The sequence below is a fragment of the Oncorhynchus tshawytscha genome, linkage group LG01 (genome assembly GCF_018296145.1).
Source record: "Oncorhynchus tshawytscha isolate Ot180627B linkage group LG01, Otsh_v2.0, whole genome shotgun sequence".
Lineage (NCBI taxonomy): Eukaryota > Metazoa > Chordata > Actinopteri > Salmoniformes > Salmonidae > Oncorhynchus > Oncorhynchus tshawytscha.
Window position 1 is genome coordinate 65,952,991 of NC_056429.1, and position 18,637 is coordinate 65,971,627.

At 41.7% G+C, this 18,637-nt stretch overlaps 2 protein-coding genes across 3 annotated transcripts in view; one reads left to right on the top strand and one right to left on the bottom strand.

Moving 5' to 3' along the window:
* The window catches only part of LOC112255035 (phytanoyl-CoA hydroxylase-interacting protein-like), a 44,135-nt gene extending 41,097 nt beyond the window's left edge, over positions 1-3,038 (top strand). For both annotated transcript variants that reach the window (XM_024428081.2, XM_024428089.2), the window contains exon 5: positions 115-3,038. In XM_024428081.2, the coding sequence (XP_024283849.1) occupies positions 115-661 (547 nt within the window). In that variant the 3' untranslated portion in view covers positions 662-3,038. The remainder of the gene's footprint in view (positions 1-114) is intronic.
* On the bottom strand, positions 2,333-18,399 carry LOC112255047 (protein FAM13C). Its single transcript, XM_024428101.2, has 10 exons — positions 17,737-18,399; positions 17,049-17,262; positions 16,717-16,858; positions 14,425-14,506; positions 13,962-14,167; positions 13,684-13,767; positions 13,466-13,573; positions 3,274-3,476; positions 3,060-3,161; positions 2,333-2,470 (listed from the first exon to the last, which is right to left on the bottom strand). The coding sequence occupies exons 1-10, from the start codon at positions 17,927-17,929 to the stop codon at positions 2,359-2,361; spliced, it is 1,446 nt and encodes a 481-aa protein (XP_024283869.2). The 5' UTR covers positions 17,930-18,399; the 3' UTR covers positions 2,333-2,358.
* Between the last annotated feature and the right edge of the window lie 238 nt (positions 18,400-18,637).

The window sequence follows — 18,637 nt, forward strand, 5'->3', positions numbered from 1 at the left end:
AAATGGAGCCTTTCTGAGAACTTGTTTGCATTATCAATGCCTGGTTGTATTGATGATGCATTGTAATCTATAGTATAGTGAATACTCAGACAGTTGTCCATGTTTCCTCTCCAGGGAGGTGCATGGGAACCGCATGCTGCCAGCAGTGAAGGACAACAGTGGAAGCCACGGCTCACCTATCAGCGGAAAGCTGGAGGGCCTCTACTTCAGCTGCAACACAGAGTTCAACACAGGCAAGCCCCCCCAGGATTCCCCCTACGGCCGCACACGCTTTGAGATCCAGGCTGAGACCCTGTTCAACCCCAAGACTAACCTCTACTTCGGGGACTTCTACTGCATGTATACAGCCTACCACTACGTCATACTGGTGCTGGCCCCACAGGGCTCGCCCGGTGATGACTTCTGCAAGGCAAGGCTGCAAGCGCTCGACATCACCAACAACCACTTCCTGACGTGCACGCTGGACGAGGAGGCGGGCGACGGGGCACTGGTGTTCCGGCACGCCCAGGATGTGATCCTGGAGGTGATTTACACGGATCCCGTGGACCTGGTGCTGGGCACGGTGGCAGAGATCAGCGGGCACCAGCTTATGAGTCTTTCTACTGTCAACGCCAAGAAGGACCCCAGCTGCAAGACCTGCAACATCAGCGTGGGACGCTAGTGGGAGACTGGACTGGACCTGTCCTACAAACACATGCAACCCCAACCTTTACACACCTCTATATCCACAAAGAACCACCCTCCCAAAAGAAGAACAGTGCAAAAGAGGGACCCAGACTGTGAAAGAAATGTAACAGGGTGCGGTGCTAGAATTCACAATCCAATAGCATACACACACAAACATACACATAAACAAAACACATCATCCATAACCCTTTACATCCTTCAAGGACCACCCTCCCAAAAGTGTGGAACTCTATTCCAGCCTCCCGCCAACCCCATCAGAAGAGAAACAATGCAAAAGAGGGAGGAGCCCCAACTGAAAGATCTACAGCTTAAGTGTGGGACCCCAACAACTTTGTCAGCATCATCCAAACCGGCTAGCCAACACTGGTCAATTAACTGACTGATCCCTTTAAATGTTCTAACCAAACATTCATTGTTGCCTGCATTTATTCACACAGCTTTTCTCATAGATTTTCCCTCCTGTTGTTTTTCAAACATCTCCTTCTCCCTTTGACCTTTTCTGTTCACTTCAGTCCAGGTAGACAGGTGGTTGTGTTCCTCTTTTTCTGTCTCTTCTGGAAGGTGATAGTTTGGTCCAAGTTACTCCATACCTCCCTCCCTCTATTGGCAGATACTGGTACTAATTTAGGGCTGCAGTGTCATCATCTTTATGCCAAAGGTATCACAAATGGAAATAACTTGCTGTAGAATAACAATACTAATGCAACAGCCACTAAAAAGCAAATTAACTCTGAGATCAACTTGGTAATTACTACTTGGTAACCTTTAAGAGCATGATGCTGTCAACTGCAATGTTTTATGTTTTATTTATTCTAGTTATAAGGAAACCATAGACTGTTAAGCAAAGTAAGTGTGAAAATATTTATTTTTTACTGATATATAGAAACCAAAAGTGCACAATGTCAAGAGATCTGATCATAGTAAAGAATGGCATTTTGGGATGAAAAACACATTTGACTGCAGGAGTAACTTGCCCTATGCCAACATTCACACACTTTTTTTTTTCAAGGTAATTTATAACTTGAATTACCACAATGCATCATGTCAACTATTAACTAATACATATCATAGTACAAAGTGGGACTAAAAACTGATTGACATACACAAATCTTCTACAGGATTGTCGGATTGTATATTTGGATGACATATCCTCTTTGCCAAGATTGCACTTTTCAAAGTGCCACATTTGAACATAGTACACCACCTGTTATACCAAGAATAGTTTTGCGAGAAGAAAATGCAAGTAACAATAGTGTCATAAAATAGCTTAGAAATTGATAACATGTATCTAACATCAACTGTGTTATATTTGTTCTCTTTGTTTCCTTAAAATTAAACTGTTACACTCGCTACATCAGTTGCATAAAATATTATAATTCCATCAGTTGCATAAAATATCATTTGTTATCATAAATAACAAAGTACTTGTTATGGGACAAAAAATTGTTGGATGTCGCCCAGCAACTCTTGTATCATCTTGCCATCACTCTTAACCAAAGTGAGTCAGTCAACATCAAAGTAATTTAAAGTGCATCACCATGTAACCATGGCATGAAACAAGAAGTACCGGTATTTCACTTTGAAAATTGTTTAGAAACTAAAGGTCCTATAAATGAGTAAAAAAGTGTTTCAAAATAAAAGTCCCACTGTGAAGGAAGCTTAGACAGTCTTCTAAGTATCCTGTTTACTGAGCAGGGCTTCCAGTAAGTGGAGTTTAGCTTTTAGGTTCTTGTACTCGCAGTACTCCTCTGCCATGGGCCCGCGGTCCTCTTTCTGGGCATTCCTTTAAAGACGAGGAAGAGAAACATACTATCTTAATATTTTAGACAAGCTGCAGCTTCCTTTACTGGTATAGTCCTTGTGTTGCCTTATTCAGATAACATTGTACAGTGAGTATTGTAATTAAAGCATTGTATTTTAGGGCTATATTCAATCTGCATCACGGAAATTCAGATTTACAGTGTGATTGAAATTTAAAGGCAATGTTCCCACTTAGGTGGAGAATGCATTCATGGTAAACGCTGCTTATATCGGCTCAATCGGAAATGGACTTTACATTTCTATTGGGGAATCTGTAATGCTTCAGTGTTACAGATTGAATAGAGCCCTACTTAAAAAACAGCTACATGTACAAAAGATGTGTGTACTGTAGTTCAGAGCAGTTGTCTATTTCTCTGTCTCTCTCCTAAGTACTTCTTTGTGTCGTATTAACGTGAGTGTGCATCACGCTGTTGTATCATTCTGCTGAATTCTTTTGGTGGATGTTTTATTTTATTTTTCACAAGGTATTGTTGAACTATGGATACCAAATGTTCCAGTTTGTTAAAAGAAAATTAAAGAAAAAGCAAACAGTGAAGTGTAACGAGTCTTACCTGTCGGTCTGTGTGTAGAAGTGGTCCTCAAAGTCTCGGAGTACTGAACGGAGTCTCTTCTTCTCTGCTCGTGTCACCCTCAGCTGCTCCAGTAACTCTGATCTACAGTACAGTAGGAGGGGTCACAGAGAGGAGTGAGACAAGAATACATACAGCAAGGCCTCACTCCAAAACGAATCTATGGACTAACAAGAGAAGTTAACCAGGGGCATACCTTGATGCCTCGTGCAGTGTTGCTGTGGTGACACTGGGTGGATGTAGACTTTTGATCTCCTCCAGAGGCGACACGAGAGGTGTGTTGGCTACCTCATTATGCGGTAGACACAGTGACTCTTCTGAAGACACACAGTGCAACGCTGTATGAGGTAGCCAGGGGCTGTCCTTCACATACTCTTCATCAGAACACTCCTCTTCCTCCTGTAGGGAATCAGAGCACAGAGACTGTAGAATAATAGTGAAGACATCAAAACTATGAAATAACAAATGTGGAATTATGTAGTAACCAAAAAGTGATAAACAAATTCTTCAAAGTAGCCACCCTTTGCCTGATGACAGCTTTGCACACTCTTGGCATTCTCTCAACCAGCTTCATGAGGTAGTCACCTGGAATCTATTTCAATTAACTCGTGTGCCTTGTTAAGTTCATTTGTGGAATTTCTTTTCTTCTTAATATATTTGAGCCAATCTGTTGTGTTGTGACAGGGTAGGGGTGGTATACAGAAGATAGCCCTATTTGGTAAAAGACCAAGTCCATATTATGGCAAGAACAGCTCAAATAAGCAAACAGAAATGACAGTCTATCATTACTTTAAGACATAAAGGTCAGTCAATTTCAAGAACTTTGAAAGTTTCAAGTGCAGTCGCTAAAACCATCAAGCACTATGATGAAACTGGCTCTCATGAGGACCGCCACAGGAAAGGAAACCCCAGAGTTACCTCTGCTGCAGAGGATAAGTTCATTAGAGAGTTACCAGCCTCAGAAATTGCAGCCCAAACAAATGCTTCACAGAGTTCAAGTAACAGACACATCTCAACATCAACTGTTCAGAGGAGACTGTGTGAATCAGGCCTTCATGGTTGAAGAAACCACTACTAAAGGACACCAATAAGAAGAGACTTGCTTGGGCTAAGAAACATGAGCAATGGATATTACACTGGTGGAAATCTGTTCTTTGGTCGTCTGAGATGTTTAGTTCCAACCACCCTTTGTGTCTTTGTGAGACACAGGTGAACGCATTTCTTTGTGAGATGCAGGTGAACGCAGGTGAACGAGTAGGTGAAAGAATGTTCTCCGCATATGTAGTTCCCACCGTGAAGCATGGAGAAGGAGGTGTGAGGGTGTGGGATGCTTTGTGGTGACACTGTCTGATTTATTTAGAATTCACGGTATACTTTACCAGCATGGCTACCACAGCATTCTGCAGCAATATACCATCCCATCTGGCTTGGGTTTAGTGGGACACCTCAGGGTGTGTAAGGGCTATTTGACCATGAAGGAGAGTGATGGAGTGCTGCATCAGATGACCTAGCCTCCACAATCACCCAACCTCAACCCAATTGAGATGGTTTGGGATGAGTTGGTGTGTTCAAACTTGACTGGTACTGTATGTAATTTTGTATTTAAAAAAATACAAAAATTCCCAAAAGTGGAGCACTGGGCCTTTATTATTCCTGTATTAGGGGACTGATATAGCCTTCTATAGCATAGCCCAAATGTAAAACACAGCAATATATCTCAGTTTATTCCATAAATCGTGAATGCATTGGATTGCAATGCTGGTGCTGTAAATTAATCTAGTCCAGTATAATGAATTACAGTGTAGACTAATCCAAGTGTAGGCTACGACAATGTACACAGAGAAGAATGCTAAAATGTTTTTTAATTTTTTTATTTTTAATTTCACCTTTATTTAACCAGGTAGGCAAGGTGAGAACAAGTTCTCATTTACAATTGCGACCTGGCCAAGATAAAGCAAAGCAGTTCGACAGATACAACGACACAGAGTTACACATGGAGTAAAACAAACATACAGTCAATAATACAGTAGAAACAAGTCTATATATGATGTGAGCAAATGAGGTGAGATAAGGGAGGTAAAGGCAAAAAAGGCCATGGTGGCAAAGTAAATACAATATAGCAAGTAAAACACTGGAATGGTAGATTTGCAGTGGAAGAATGTGCAAAGTAAAAATAAAAATAATGGGGTGCAAAGGAGCAAAATAAATCAATCAAATCAAATAAATACAGTAGGGAAAGAGGTAGTTATTTGGGCTAAATTATAGGTGGGCTATGTACAGGTGCAGTAATCTGTGAGCTGCTCTGACAGCTGGTGCTTAAACCTAGTGAGGGAGATAAGTGTTTCCAGTTTCAGAGATTTTTGTAGTTCGTTCCAGTCATTGGCAGCAGAGAACTGGAAGGAGAGGCTGCCAAAGAAAGAATTGGTTTTGGTGGTGACCAGTGAAATATACCTGCTGGAGCGCGTGCTACAGGTGGGTGATGCTATGGTAACCAGCGAGCTGAGATAAGGGGAGACTTGAAGATGACATGGAGCCAGTGGGTTTGGCGACGAGTATGAAGCAAGGGCCAGCCAACTACAGCGTACAGGTCGCAATGGTGGGTAGTATATGGGGCTTTGGTGACAAAACGGATGGCACTGTGATAGACTGCATCCAAGTAAGAGCTGTCCAGAGTAGTGATGTTGGACAGGCGGGCAGGTACAGGCAGCGATCGGTTGAAGAGCATGCATTTAGTTTTACTTGTATTTAAGAGCACTTGGAGGCCACGGAAGGAGTGTTGTATGGCATTGAAGCTTGCCTGAAGGGTTGTTAACACAGTGTCCAAAGAAGGGCCAGAAGTATACAGAATGGTAGTTGGTGAACCAGGCAAGGCAATCATTTGAGAAACCAAGACTGTCGAGTCTGCCGATGAGGATGTGGTGATTGACAGAGTCGAAAGCCTTGGCCAGATCAATGAATATAGCTGCACAGTATTGTTTCTTATCGATGGCGGTTAAGATATCGTTTAGGACCTTGATCGTGGCTGAGGTGCACCCATGACCAGATCTGAAACCAGATTGATAAATCTGTTATTGACCAAATACTTGTTTTCCACCATAATTTGCAAATAAATTCATTAAAAATCCTACAATGTGATTTTTTTTCCTCATTTTGTCTGTCATAGTTGAAGTGTACCTATGATGAAAATTACAGGCCTCTCTCGTCTTTTTAAGTGGGAGAACTTGCACAATTGGTGGCTGACTAAATACTTTTTTGCCCCACTGTAGGTCTGTCCCCCTTTGAAGTGGGGGATGACCGCAGCTGCTTTCCAATCTTTGGGAATCTCAGACGACACGAAAGAGAGGTGTGGTCAGTGGCAGATCAAAATAGCAGGTGAACGGAGGAGGAGTTGTCCATGGTCCTGTCATTCTAGGTCCTTTATTACCCTGTTCATAATGAGCATGGGGCGGTTGCATTTTGGTTTCTGCTCAGATGGATGAAGCCAGCAGGGAACACATACAGACACCACTGGTTACAGACCTACCAAAGATCTTATCGCAAATTATTTTTAGATGAGGGAGTGCAAAGAAATATGTAAATGACGTCAACATTTCCTCAATCAAAGTTTGTACCAACAGATGTAGCCTATTGAATAGCCTATCATGGCACTTCAGCCCTGTTCCTGAAGTGCTACTGTCCTGTAGGGTTTCACTACAACCCCAGTTGTAACTAACTCGATTAATCTTATCAACCAGCTAATTATTAGAATCAGGTGCACTAAATTAGGCTTGAAAATGAAAACCTACAGGATGGTAGCTCTCCAGGAACAGGGTTGGAGAGCCCTGTTATTTAAAACAATTATGCCTAAAATGCATCCTCCAATTGCAACGTTCTTCTATGCCCACACATATTGTCTCAAGAAAATGTAATATTTTTAATACCCTCAAACACCAAGTTAGGCATACCTTGTTTCTAAATAGGCCGTCATCACTGTCAATCATGAATTATAATTATTCAAGTTTTACCGGTGAAACTGCATCTCCATGCCAATCATTTGATTGATCTCAATCATTTCATGGGAATAGCCTATGCATTTCAATCTTCTTGAATTACTGTTTTGTGAACAAATTATAGCAGATGAAGTTAACAAACTATTAATCCTTTCTTGTATTTTGAAACAATCAAGCATATATCCTGCATATTGGCTCCTCATAGTGGCGCATTATACTATTCATTTTACTATTCAGCTTAAGCTAACCATCTTAAAATCTCATTAGAAATTGCAGTTGAAGTCGAAGGTTTACATACACTTAGGTTGGAGTCATTAAAACTCTTTTTTCAACACTCCACAAATTTCTTGTTAACAAACTATAGTTTTGGCAAGTCGGTTAGGACATCTACTTTGTGCATGACACAAGTAATTTTTTCAACAATTGTTTACAGACAGATTATTTCACTTATAATTCACTGTATCACAATTCCAGTGGGTCAGAAGTTTACATACACTAAGTTGACTGTGCCTTTAAACAGCTTGGAAAATTTCAGAAAATTATGTCATGGTTTAGAAGCTTCTGATATGCTAATTGACATCATTTGAGTCAATTGGAAGTGTACCTGTGGATGGATTTCAAGGCCAACCTTCAAACTCAGTGCCTCTTTGATTGACATCATGGGAAAAGAAATCAGCCAAGACCTCCACAAGGTACCATGTTCATCTGTACAAACAATAGTACGCAAGTATAAACACCATGGGACCACGCAGCCGTCATACCGCTCAGGAAGGAGACAAGTTCTTTCTCCTAGAGATTAACATACTTTGGTGCGAAAATTGCAAATCAATCCCAGGACAACAGCAAAGGACCTTGTGCTGGAGAAAACAGGTACAAAAGTATCAAAATCCACAGTAAAACAAGTCCTATATCGCCATAACCTGAAAGGCCGCTCAGCAAGGAAGAAGCCACTGCTTCAAAGCCACCATAAAAAAAAGCCAGACTACGGTTTGAAACTGCACATGGGGACAAAGGTTCTCTGGTCTGATGAAATAAAAAATATAACTGTTTGGCCATAATGACCATCGTTATGTTTGGAGGAAAAGGGGGAGACTTGCAAGCCAAAGAACATCATCCCAACCGTGAAGCACGGGTGTGGCATCATCATGTTGTGGGGGTGCTTTGCTGCAGGAAGGACTGGTGCACTTCACAAAATAGATGGCATCATGAGGGAGGAAAATTATGTGGATATATTGAAGCAACATCTCAAGACATCAGGTCATGAAGTTAAAGCTTGGTCGCAAATGGGTTTTCCAAATGGACAATGACCCCAAGCATACTTCCAAAGTTGTGGCAAAATGGCTTAAGGATAACAAATTCAAGTTATTGGAGTGGCCATCACAAAGCCCTGACCTCAATCCTATTGAAGATATGTGGGAGGAACTGAAAAAGCGTGTGCGAGCAAGGAGGCCTACAAACCTGACTCCGTTACACCAGCTCTGTCACGAGGAATGGGCCAAAATTCACCCAACTTATTGTGGGAAGCTTGTGAAGGCTACCCGAAACGTTTGACCCAAGTTAAACAATTTAAAGGCAATGCTACCAAATACTAATTGAGTGTATGTAAACTTCTGACCCACTGGGAATGCGATGAAAGAAATAGAAGCTGAATTAAATAATTCTCTCTACTATTATTCTGACATTTCACATTCTTAAAATAAAGTGGTGATCCTAACTGACCTAAGACATGGAATGTTTACTAGGATTAAATCTCAGTAATTGTGAAAAACTTAGTTTGAATGTATTTGGCTAAAGTGTATGTAAACGTCCGACTTCAACTGTAGGTGTTTTTGGTGTAACAGTCATGTTAAAGGCCTGCTATGCTATTCGGTTCAGTTACAGTATATAAAATACAAGACATTGATTCAGCTTTGATCTAACTTTACTAAATGAACACCATTGTGAAAAGTGATAATTTATAATAATAATAATGATGAGTAGGACTATTAGGTGTAGGCAACATAACTTGATAAGTGTTATTGTAAATGATTGGAGCGCTCTTCTTGGTCGTATAAGGACAGTGCTAAATAAACATTGATTTGATTAGCTTCAACACATGGTTACAATATATCCTATTACAGAATAAAAGAAAACAAAGGCCAGAACTATCAATTCATATCATTTACTTGCAGAGATTTAATCATCAAATCAATTGACCAAGTAGTGAACATAAATCATTACTATGTAGAATTGCAAGAAATGTGTTTTAAAATGGCCATACAATCAAGATTTTGGTGTGGTGCATTCACGCATCTCAATAAACTACATTGAGACGCAATAAACCTAAATGCATTATTACCTTCAACTTGGCCTAATTTCCCACCCTGAAATAGCCTACCCTAAAAGGCCCTGTGTCTCAACCAATAGTCAATATAGGCTAAAGATCCCAAGCAGGGCTACAGCAACTTCCAGAGAGGGTCAGGCTCTTGGGCTTTACAGTGGCCACTCTGGTTTGGGTGTCCTCAGCAGAACGGTGTTGCTGTAACCAAGTGGTCACATACAGTCCTTTCAGAAAGTATTCAGAACCCCATGACATTTTCTATATTTTGTTACTTTACGGCTGTCACGGTGTTCGTAATAAAGATGGTCGGACCAAGGGGCAGAGTACTTTGAGTTCCATATACTTTTAATGAATAAAGTGAAACTGAAGCAAATACAAAACAAATAAAGAATAAACGAACCGTGACGACAATGCAGTGCGAACAGGCAACTAAACATAAACAATATCCCATAACCCACAGGTGGAAAGAATGCTACTTAAGTATGATCCCCAATTAGAGACAACGATAACCAGCTGCCTCTAATTGGGAATCATACAAATCACCAACATTCAAAATGAACCTAGAACCACACATATAAAAAAATATATATAAACTAGACCAACCCCCCAGTCACGCCCTGACCTACTCTACCATAGAAAATAAAAGCTTTCTATGGTCAGGACGTGACAACGGCCTTACTCTTAAATGGATTAAATAATTGTTCCCTCATCAATCTACACACAATACCCCATAATGACGAAGTCAAAACAGGTTTTTAGACATTTTTGCAAATTTATCAAAAGTAAAAAACAGAAATACCTTGTTTACATAAGTATTCAGACCCTTTGCTAAGATACTCGAAATTGAGCTCAAGTGCATCCTGTTTCCATTGATCGTCCTTTAGATGTTTCTACAACTTGAATGGAGTCCACCTGTGGACAATTGTATTGATTGGACATGATTTGGAAAGGCACACACCTGTCTATATAAAGTCCCACAGTTGACAGTGCATGTCAGAGCAAAAACCAAGCCATATGAGGTCGAAGAAATTGTCTGTTGAGCTCCAAGACAGGATTGTGTCGCGGAACAGATCTGGGGAAGGGTACCAAACAAATTCTGCAGCATTGAAGGTCCCAAGAACACAGAGGCCTCCGTCATTCTTCAATGGAAGAAGTTTGGAACCACCAAGGCTCTTCCTAGAGCTGGCAGCCCTGCCAAACTGAGAAGTCAAGGGAGAATGGCCTTGGTCGGAAGGTGACCAAGAACCCGATGGTCACTCTGACAGAGCTTCAGAATTCCTTTTTGGAGATGGGAGAACATTGAAGAAAGACAACCATCTCTGCAGCACTCCAATCAGACCTTTATGATAGAGTGACCAGTAAAAAGCAAATGATAGCCCGCTTGGAGATTGCCAAAAGGCACCTAAAGGACTCTCAGATCATGAGAAACAAGATTCTCTGGTCTGATGAAACCAAGATTTAACTTTGGCTGGAATGCCAAGCGTCACGTCTGGAGGAAACCTGGCACCATCCCTAAGATGAAGCATGGTGTATTTTTATTTTTCAGCGGCAGGTACTGAGAGACTAGTCAGGATCGAGGGAAAGATGAACGGAGCAAAGTATAGAGAGATCCTTGATGAAAACCTGCACCAGAGTGCTCAGGACCTCAGACTGGGGCAAAGGTCCAACTTTCAACAGGATAACGACCTTAAGCACACAGCCAAGACAAGTCAAGGACAAGTCTCTGAATGTCCTTGAGTGGCCCAGCCAGAACTTGAACCCGATCGAACATCTCTGGAGAGAACTGAAAAAAGCTGTACAGCAACGCTGCCTATCCAACCTGACAGAGCTTTAGAGGATCTGCAGAGAAGAATGGGAGAAACTCCCCAAATACAGGTGTGCCCAGCTTGTAGTGTCATACCCAAGAAGACTCAAGGCTGTAATCGCTGCCAAAGGTGCTTCAACAAAGTTTCATTTATTTTGATTTATTTCAACTTTATTTAACCAGGTAGGCTGGTCGAGAACAAGTTCTCATTTACAACTGCGACCTGGCCAAGATAAAGCAAATCAGTGCGACAAAAACAACAGAGTTACACATAAACAAATGTATAGTCAATACCACAATATATTTTTTCTATGTACAGCGTGTGCAAATGTAGAATAGTAGGGAGGTAAGGCAATAAATAGGCCATAGAGGTGAGATAATGACAATTTAACGTTAACACTGTGATAGATGTGCAGATGATGATGTGCAGATGATGATGTGCAAGTAGAGATACTGGGGTGCAAAAGAACAAGAAGATAAATAACAATATGGGGATGAGGTAGTTGGGGTGTGCTATTTACAAATTGGCTGTGTACAGGTACAGTGATCGGTAAGCTGCTCTGACAGCTGATGCTTAAAGTTAGAGAGGGAGATATAAGTCTCCAGCTTCAGTGATTTTTGCAATTCGTTCCAGTAATTGGCAACAGAGAACTGGAAGGAAAGTCGGCCAAAGTAAGTGTTGGCTATGGGGATGACCAGTGAAATATACCTGCTGGAGCGCATGCTACGCGTGGGTGTTGCTATGGTGACCAGTGAGTTGAGATAAGGTGGGTCTTTAACTAGCAAAGATTTATAGACGACCTGGAGCCAGTGGGTTTAGCGACGAATCTGTAGCGAGGGCCAGCCAACGAGAGCATACAGGTCGCAGATGTGGGTTATATATGGGGCTTTGGTGACAAAATGGATGGCACTGTGATAGACTACATCCAGTTTGCAGAGGAGAGTTTTGGAGGCTATTTTGTAAATTACATCGCTTAAGTCAAGGATCGGTAGGATAGTCAGTTTTACGAGGGTATGTTTGGCAGGATGAGTGAAGAATGCTTTGTTGCGGAATTGGAAGATGATTCTAGATTTAACTTTGGATTGGAGATGCTTAATGTGAGTCTGGAAGGAGAGTTTACAGTCTAACCAGACACCTAGGTATTTGTAGTTGTCCACATATTCTCGGTCAGAACAGTCCAGAGTAGTGATGCTAGTTGGGTGGGCAGGCGCGGGCAGCAATCGGTTGAAGAGCATGCATTTAGTTTTAATAGCATTTAAAAGCTGTTGGAGGCCACGGAAGGAGTGTTGTATGGCATTGAAGCTCGTTTGGAGGTTTGTTAACACAGCGTCCAAAGAAAGGCTAGATGTGTACAGAATGGTGTCATCTGCGTAGAGGTGGATCAGAGAATCACCAGCAGCAAGAGCGACATCATTGATATATACAGAGAAGAGATTCAGCCCGAGAATTGAACCCCGTGGCACCCCATAGAGGCTGCCAGAGGTCCAGACAACAGGCCCTCAGATTTGACACACTGAACTCTATCTGAGAAGAAGTTGGTGAACCAGGCGAGGCAGTCATTTACGAAACCAAGGCTGTTGAGTCTGCCGATAAGAATGCGGTGAAAGTACTGAGTTAAGGACCTGAATACTTTTGTAAATGTGATGTTTCAGGTTTTTTTTTTTTATACATTTGCAAAATGTTCTACGTAACTGTTTTTGCTTCGTCATTATGGGGTATTGTGTGTAGATTAATGGGGGGGGGGACTATTTAATCTAGTTTGGAGTCTGAATACTTTCCGAATGCACTGTGTCGTTCTGGGTTCTACTGCGCAAGAGCAGGTCGGTGGAGTTTTGTGAACATCAAGGCAGACAGGTGATGATTTAAAAAAAAAAATTAGGTTCTGAAGTTGACAAGCCTCCAATGGGCCTCTGCATTGCACACATGTAGCCTACAGTTCTTCATCATTCACCAGAGAGAATACAGGGAAGAAACCACAATTTACCTACCTGTAGGGTGCTACAGCCTAGATCTTTATTTGGTTTGTCATTCTATAATTTTCATGCAATTTTTGTGGTAAATAAATATAATTTATTTTAGAGTTGATGAGAATACATTTTTCTGTGTATTCTCAAATTGAAAAAAGCTAGGGAGCTCCCCCAGCACTACACACCTGATTACATGTGAAGTTAAGCCACATCTCCTCACACAACCCCATCCCCAAACTTGTGTGTGTGTGTGTGTGTGTGTGTGTGTGTGTGTGTGTGTGTGTGTGTGAGAGAGAGAGAGACTTACTATTGTGGTGATGAAAGGGATGGTGGTGGAGGAACACAGGAGCTGCTGTTTGACCTGGCGGTAGCGATCATAGAAGGGCTTCATCAGAGTCTTCTCCTGCCTGGTGCTCTGAAAACACACACACACAAAAAATATATATAATAATATTAAACATTACGGCTACTCATTCAGAAGCTACACTAAAATAGACATTTACAAGGCACACTGGGCAGTCTTACCGGTCGTCCATGCAGGCTCTCAAAGTGGAGCAGACACTTCTGCAGGGTGACCTTCTCCACAGCCATCTGAGCCGGAGTCATCTCCTGGACCAGGAGCCAACCAGTGGCAATACAGTCAGACACAAGGCCAAAACAAAGAGTAATAGACCACAGCAGAGTTACACTGACAGTATAACACACTCAACTTATCAAGAGTAATCTTGGTTTGAGAATGGGTCCTTTCATAACTATGTACATTTCCATCGCATTACCTGGTAATTCACGATGTGTCGTTTTACCTTGATGTTATCTGGCAGTCCCTCCTGTTGTTTCTCCATCATTCTCTTGTTCAGGCTATCGACAGTCTCCTTCAGTGAGGGTTTGTTGTTACTGTTCTGGCAGTGCTCCATCTCCCCCTGGGGGTCTCTGGTGGACCTGCATGTAGCTGTGTTCCGTCCTCTCTGCTGCTCTCTGAGCCCATCCACACACTGTTTCAGCTTCAGCTCTACACATACACAGAGGTTCCATTTGACAATATAGAACACTCATACAAATATCAATATAGATTCAGAATACATGTCCCTCCTCCTGAAATATCTATATTTTTTAATGGCATAAATAATTATGAACATTTCCTTACAAATAATGATGATACATTATACAGCCACCAAGATGGTGTCTTGGTGTTACATTCTTTCACTTCAGCAGCAGTTCACACAGGGTTTTTGAAATGCATCTGATTGCAACAAGTCAAAGTCTTACCTTTCAGCTGCTTGCGAGACTTAGTGAGGTCTTGCATCAGTCTAGATATTTCTGGGTGGGCAGTCTTATCATTGTATGCTGGCTGCCACAGAAAAACAACACAAACTCATGAATATATGACACATAGAAAGAGGTATATTCATATATGGCTAAATATATCCTATCATTATTATCAGTCCATAAACACTAGGTGGAGCTACACTAAACTCATGTGTTCTACTGGAACGAGAACTACAGCAATAGAAAAGACAGGAGTGTAATGTGTGAAAACATCCAGTAGGAGAACTCTTTGAATTGGATTATTCTGTTCCCAAACCATCAACTTTTTCCTAAGGCTGTGTGCAGCTGGTATTGGGCTGAGTTGGCACTTTAGAAAAGGAAACAGAAGTCGAGTCTGGTGAGAGAGAGAGCGGTTTGAACCAGTCTAAACTGGCTTGGAAGAGAGAGAGGAGATATGACTGTCTGTGGCCTTGATTCTTTGACTCAGCAGGAGTAAATACATTCCTCCCACTGGGCACACCATGTCGTTTCAACGTGGATAATTGGGTCATATTTGGCTGAGACGTTGATCAATGAGATTACAACCTATATTCACCCACTCAAAAAGACAGACAAACGGTAGTTTAATTTACAATGTGTTATTGATTTGTTGATTTTTTTCCAGAAAGAACTTCAGTTGTGGCAAATCGGATAAGATAAAGATACATATTGTAAACATAGAAACAGAAACAGCTTAATATAAACAGACTGTCAGCTTTAATTTGAGGGTATTTTCATCCATATCGGGTGAACTGTTTAGAAATTACAGCACTTTTTGTACACAGTCCCTCCATTTTAGGGGACCAAAAGTATTGGGAAAAATGCACTTATATCTGTATTAAACTAGTAAAAGGTTAAGTATTTGGTCCCATATTCATAACACACAATGGCTTCATCAAGCTTGTGACTCTACAAATTTGTTGGATGCATTTGCTGTTTGTTTTGGTTGTGTTTCAGATTATTTTGTGCCCAATCGAAATGAATGGTAAATAATGTATTGTGTTATTTTGGAGTCACTTTTATTGTAAATAAGAATATGTTTCTAAAAACTTCTACATTCACGTGGATGCTACCATGATTACAGATCATCCTGAATGATTCGTGAATAATGATGAGTGAGGAAGTTTAAACGCACAAATATCATACACCCCCAAAAATGCTGACTTCCCCTTTTATTGTAACTGTGAGAGGTTAGCTACAGTATTTGTGATATGTTGGATTCACGTCTTCATCTCAAACAAAAATCTAAGCTAAAGAATAGGACTAAATCAAATCAAAAATATAAATGCACTTAAATCATGTTTGATTTGATTTAGTCCTACTCTTTAAATTACATTTTTGGTTGGGATGGAGACGAGAATCAAACATATAATTTATTATTTTATAGAAAAGCTGTAATTAAAGCCAGACTAAGTCAGTGGCATAGAACTGTCAAAGCAGAAGATCTCCTTCGAATGTTGATATTCGGTTGTGTTGACAACTAAACACAATTCAATATCACTAAATATAATTTCATTTGAAAATCAACTAGAGCTTGAAACCCTAGGCCTGTTGTACTGTCTATTTTTAGTTGGGTTGAATTGAAACAATAGGTGTTGATGACTTTGCAAATGGTATCTATATAGGCCTAAATAGTATCATTTATGATATCTGTGCTATCATTTCATTTGCTCTGTTAAAACTACACTGGAATGACTTCGAAAGCAACAATCAATCTTTTTCATTTTTAAGTGGAGCTCTCTCAACATTTCTTCTCATGATAGCACATTGGTAATAGTCTGTGAAAAATAGCTAAGCAGGGCTGGTCTTGGTTAAAAGGGTAGCTATAGATAGATTTTCGAGTAGGAGGTGCTGCCCACCCTATAGTTTTTTTCCCCTGATAGTAGATATAACGTTGAAGATCTGACGTTGTTTTAATGGTACAAATTCAACATATTTTATACAAGGGTTGTCTATGTTGAAATGTGGTTACCATGATGACATAATCCTGTGGTTAAAATTTCACCATCAAAACAACAGTTGAGGTTGATTACTTTTTTCAAATCCAATGTATTTTCCACACAATATGTTGACAAATTATGTTGAAACAACGTTTCTCTGCAGTTTGTCCAGTGGGCTTTGTCTTTATGAGACACGGTGTATTAAAGCTCTCATCAGTCAAACCATGGATTTATTCAGAAACTAAAAGGTTGGCCTCTGGGCTATAATATGGTTGTAAATAAACGTTGATGTTTGATGGTTTTACTGTCTCACCCTGTAGTGTCTCTCTTGCTCAAAGCGCTCCTCAAAATGTCTGATCCTCTTCCTCAGGTTCTGGATGTGTCTGTTTAGCATTGTGACTGATGGGGTCTTGATAGCTCCCTCTGCTGGTTCAGTCCTGACTGTGTAATGAGCCCTGGTGAGGGAGAGCTAGAATGGTAAGTTTCCACATTTATCCATCACATACGCTTCCAAGACACACCCACTAATACACAACACACACTTAACACGCATAAACCTTGGACACACAAAGCTACATACTCTCTCCATCCGAATGCACACACAAAAACCGAACACAAACACACAACACTTGAACAGTCTCTTACATCCTGATGTATTGTGAGCAGGGTGGGGATGGGGCAGTTTCCGGGTCTGTGTTGAAGCGCTGGCCCTGGCTGAGGTTGTGGCAGCGGGGGGAGGGAATGGGACAGTCGCCAGCCGCGAGGCGCTGGAGGAGAGGGCTAGGACCAGGGGTCAGCAGACACTCACTGCTACTCCCCTCAGAGAGAGACACGGGGGCCCTGTGGACCGGACTGGCGTCTGACAGGGAGCAGAGGGTGGAGGGAGAGAGACAACGGGGTCAAAGTACAGAAAGGAAATGAAGACTAACAGGTTTGAAACTATAACAAAGCTAGTGGTGTAGTTGTGCACCTGTCCTACTGGTCAAAAACAACTAACTTCACCTCATATCCAGAACATACTCCAAAGATATCTGCTCTTATACACACACTGCTCCTACTGTATCTAGAGCATCCTGGCGCATCGTGACTTGATAAGCAAGCATGAGACATACCCACCCAAAGCTAACACTGACAAGAGCTTATATTATCCACTAAACATAAGACAGATGAAGTGACACTCACAAAAAAAGCACTAAATATCAATCATAGTGTACAAGATATCACACGGTACGAGAATAACCAATTTGCTTACGAGGAGGCAAGGGTTGAGAGAGATAGGAGAGGAGGAAGAGATTAAAGAAAAGGAGGGATAGGGAAGGTGTTGTTCTCCTACCTGTCAGTGAAGTGCTGATGATGTCCTGGTCCTGTTTTGGGAGGGATTGGAGAGATGGGGTTAGGCTCTGGTAGTCATTGGTACAAGGGGGGAGTTCCAGGTCCTCCTGGGGGGTTCCGGGGGGCGAGGTGCACAGCTCAGCCTCCAGGGCTTGCTGCTTCAGGGAGGGGCTCTGGAAACAGAAGCAGAACATGCCTTCAGAATTAGGGGTCTGGAGAAGGTAAAACAGGGGTGCAGATCCCCTGTCTGGGGTGGAGAGGCAAAATCCTGATGATGGCAATTAAGAGGGCTTGTCCTTAGGGAAAGTGATCTTGTGTTGTGTCCGTGTGCCCAACACCTCAGTTATAAAAGGGTGGCGTAAGACATGACTTTAGCAGCCACATAATGCATCTTGTCTCGGTTTTGCTCTCCCCTAGGTTTCCTCAGACCTGGATCCACATGTGATCCCATTAGTTAGATCCCTGTGTGTGTGACAGCGTACTCAGCTTCCTCAGAACGGTGAAATCCCTGTGTTCTGTAAGTCTCATAGTATCACTGTTAGTGATTCAGTAGAATCCATGTATGTCTGCACATATCTGTGTTTTCCCTGTTTTTCCCGGTCTGTCTGCGTTCCCTGTGATGCTTCCGCTGCTCCGGCTCACCTCCACATGATGGATTATTCATAGCGTCAGGGAAACGTTCGGGAAAACCATGCGTGTGGGAATATGATGGGGGGGGTCTCCGTTGTAACGTCGAGAGGCTGAACATTCTAATTGGAGAGAAGGAAGGCTGACGTTGTTAGCTCAGTCTGAGCCGCAGTAGGGGGTTGACATGGGTTGTTCTGTGAGCGTCCGTACTAGGATAAAATAGGTTTTGATGCATAAATATGGGGTAGTCTGGGGGATGGAGGGTAAAGGGGGGC

Excerpts from the sequence above, each read along its gene's own strand:
- LOC112255047 (XM_024428101.2), bottom strand. The coding sequence starts at position 17,929 with ATGTTCTGCTTCTGTTTCCAGAGCCCCTCCCTGAAGCAGCAAGCCCTG. Across the intron at positions 16,859-17,048 it reads TGCTCACAATACATCAGGAT|GGCTCATTACACAGTCAGGA; the intron begins GTAAGAGACTGT and ends CTCCCTCACCAG. Across the intron at positions 2,471-3,059 it reads TTCTACACACAGACCGACAG|GAATGCCCAGAAAGAGGACC; the intron begins GTAAGACTCGTT and ends TCGTCTTTAAAG.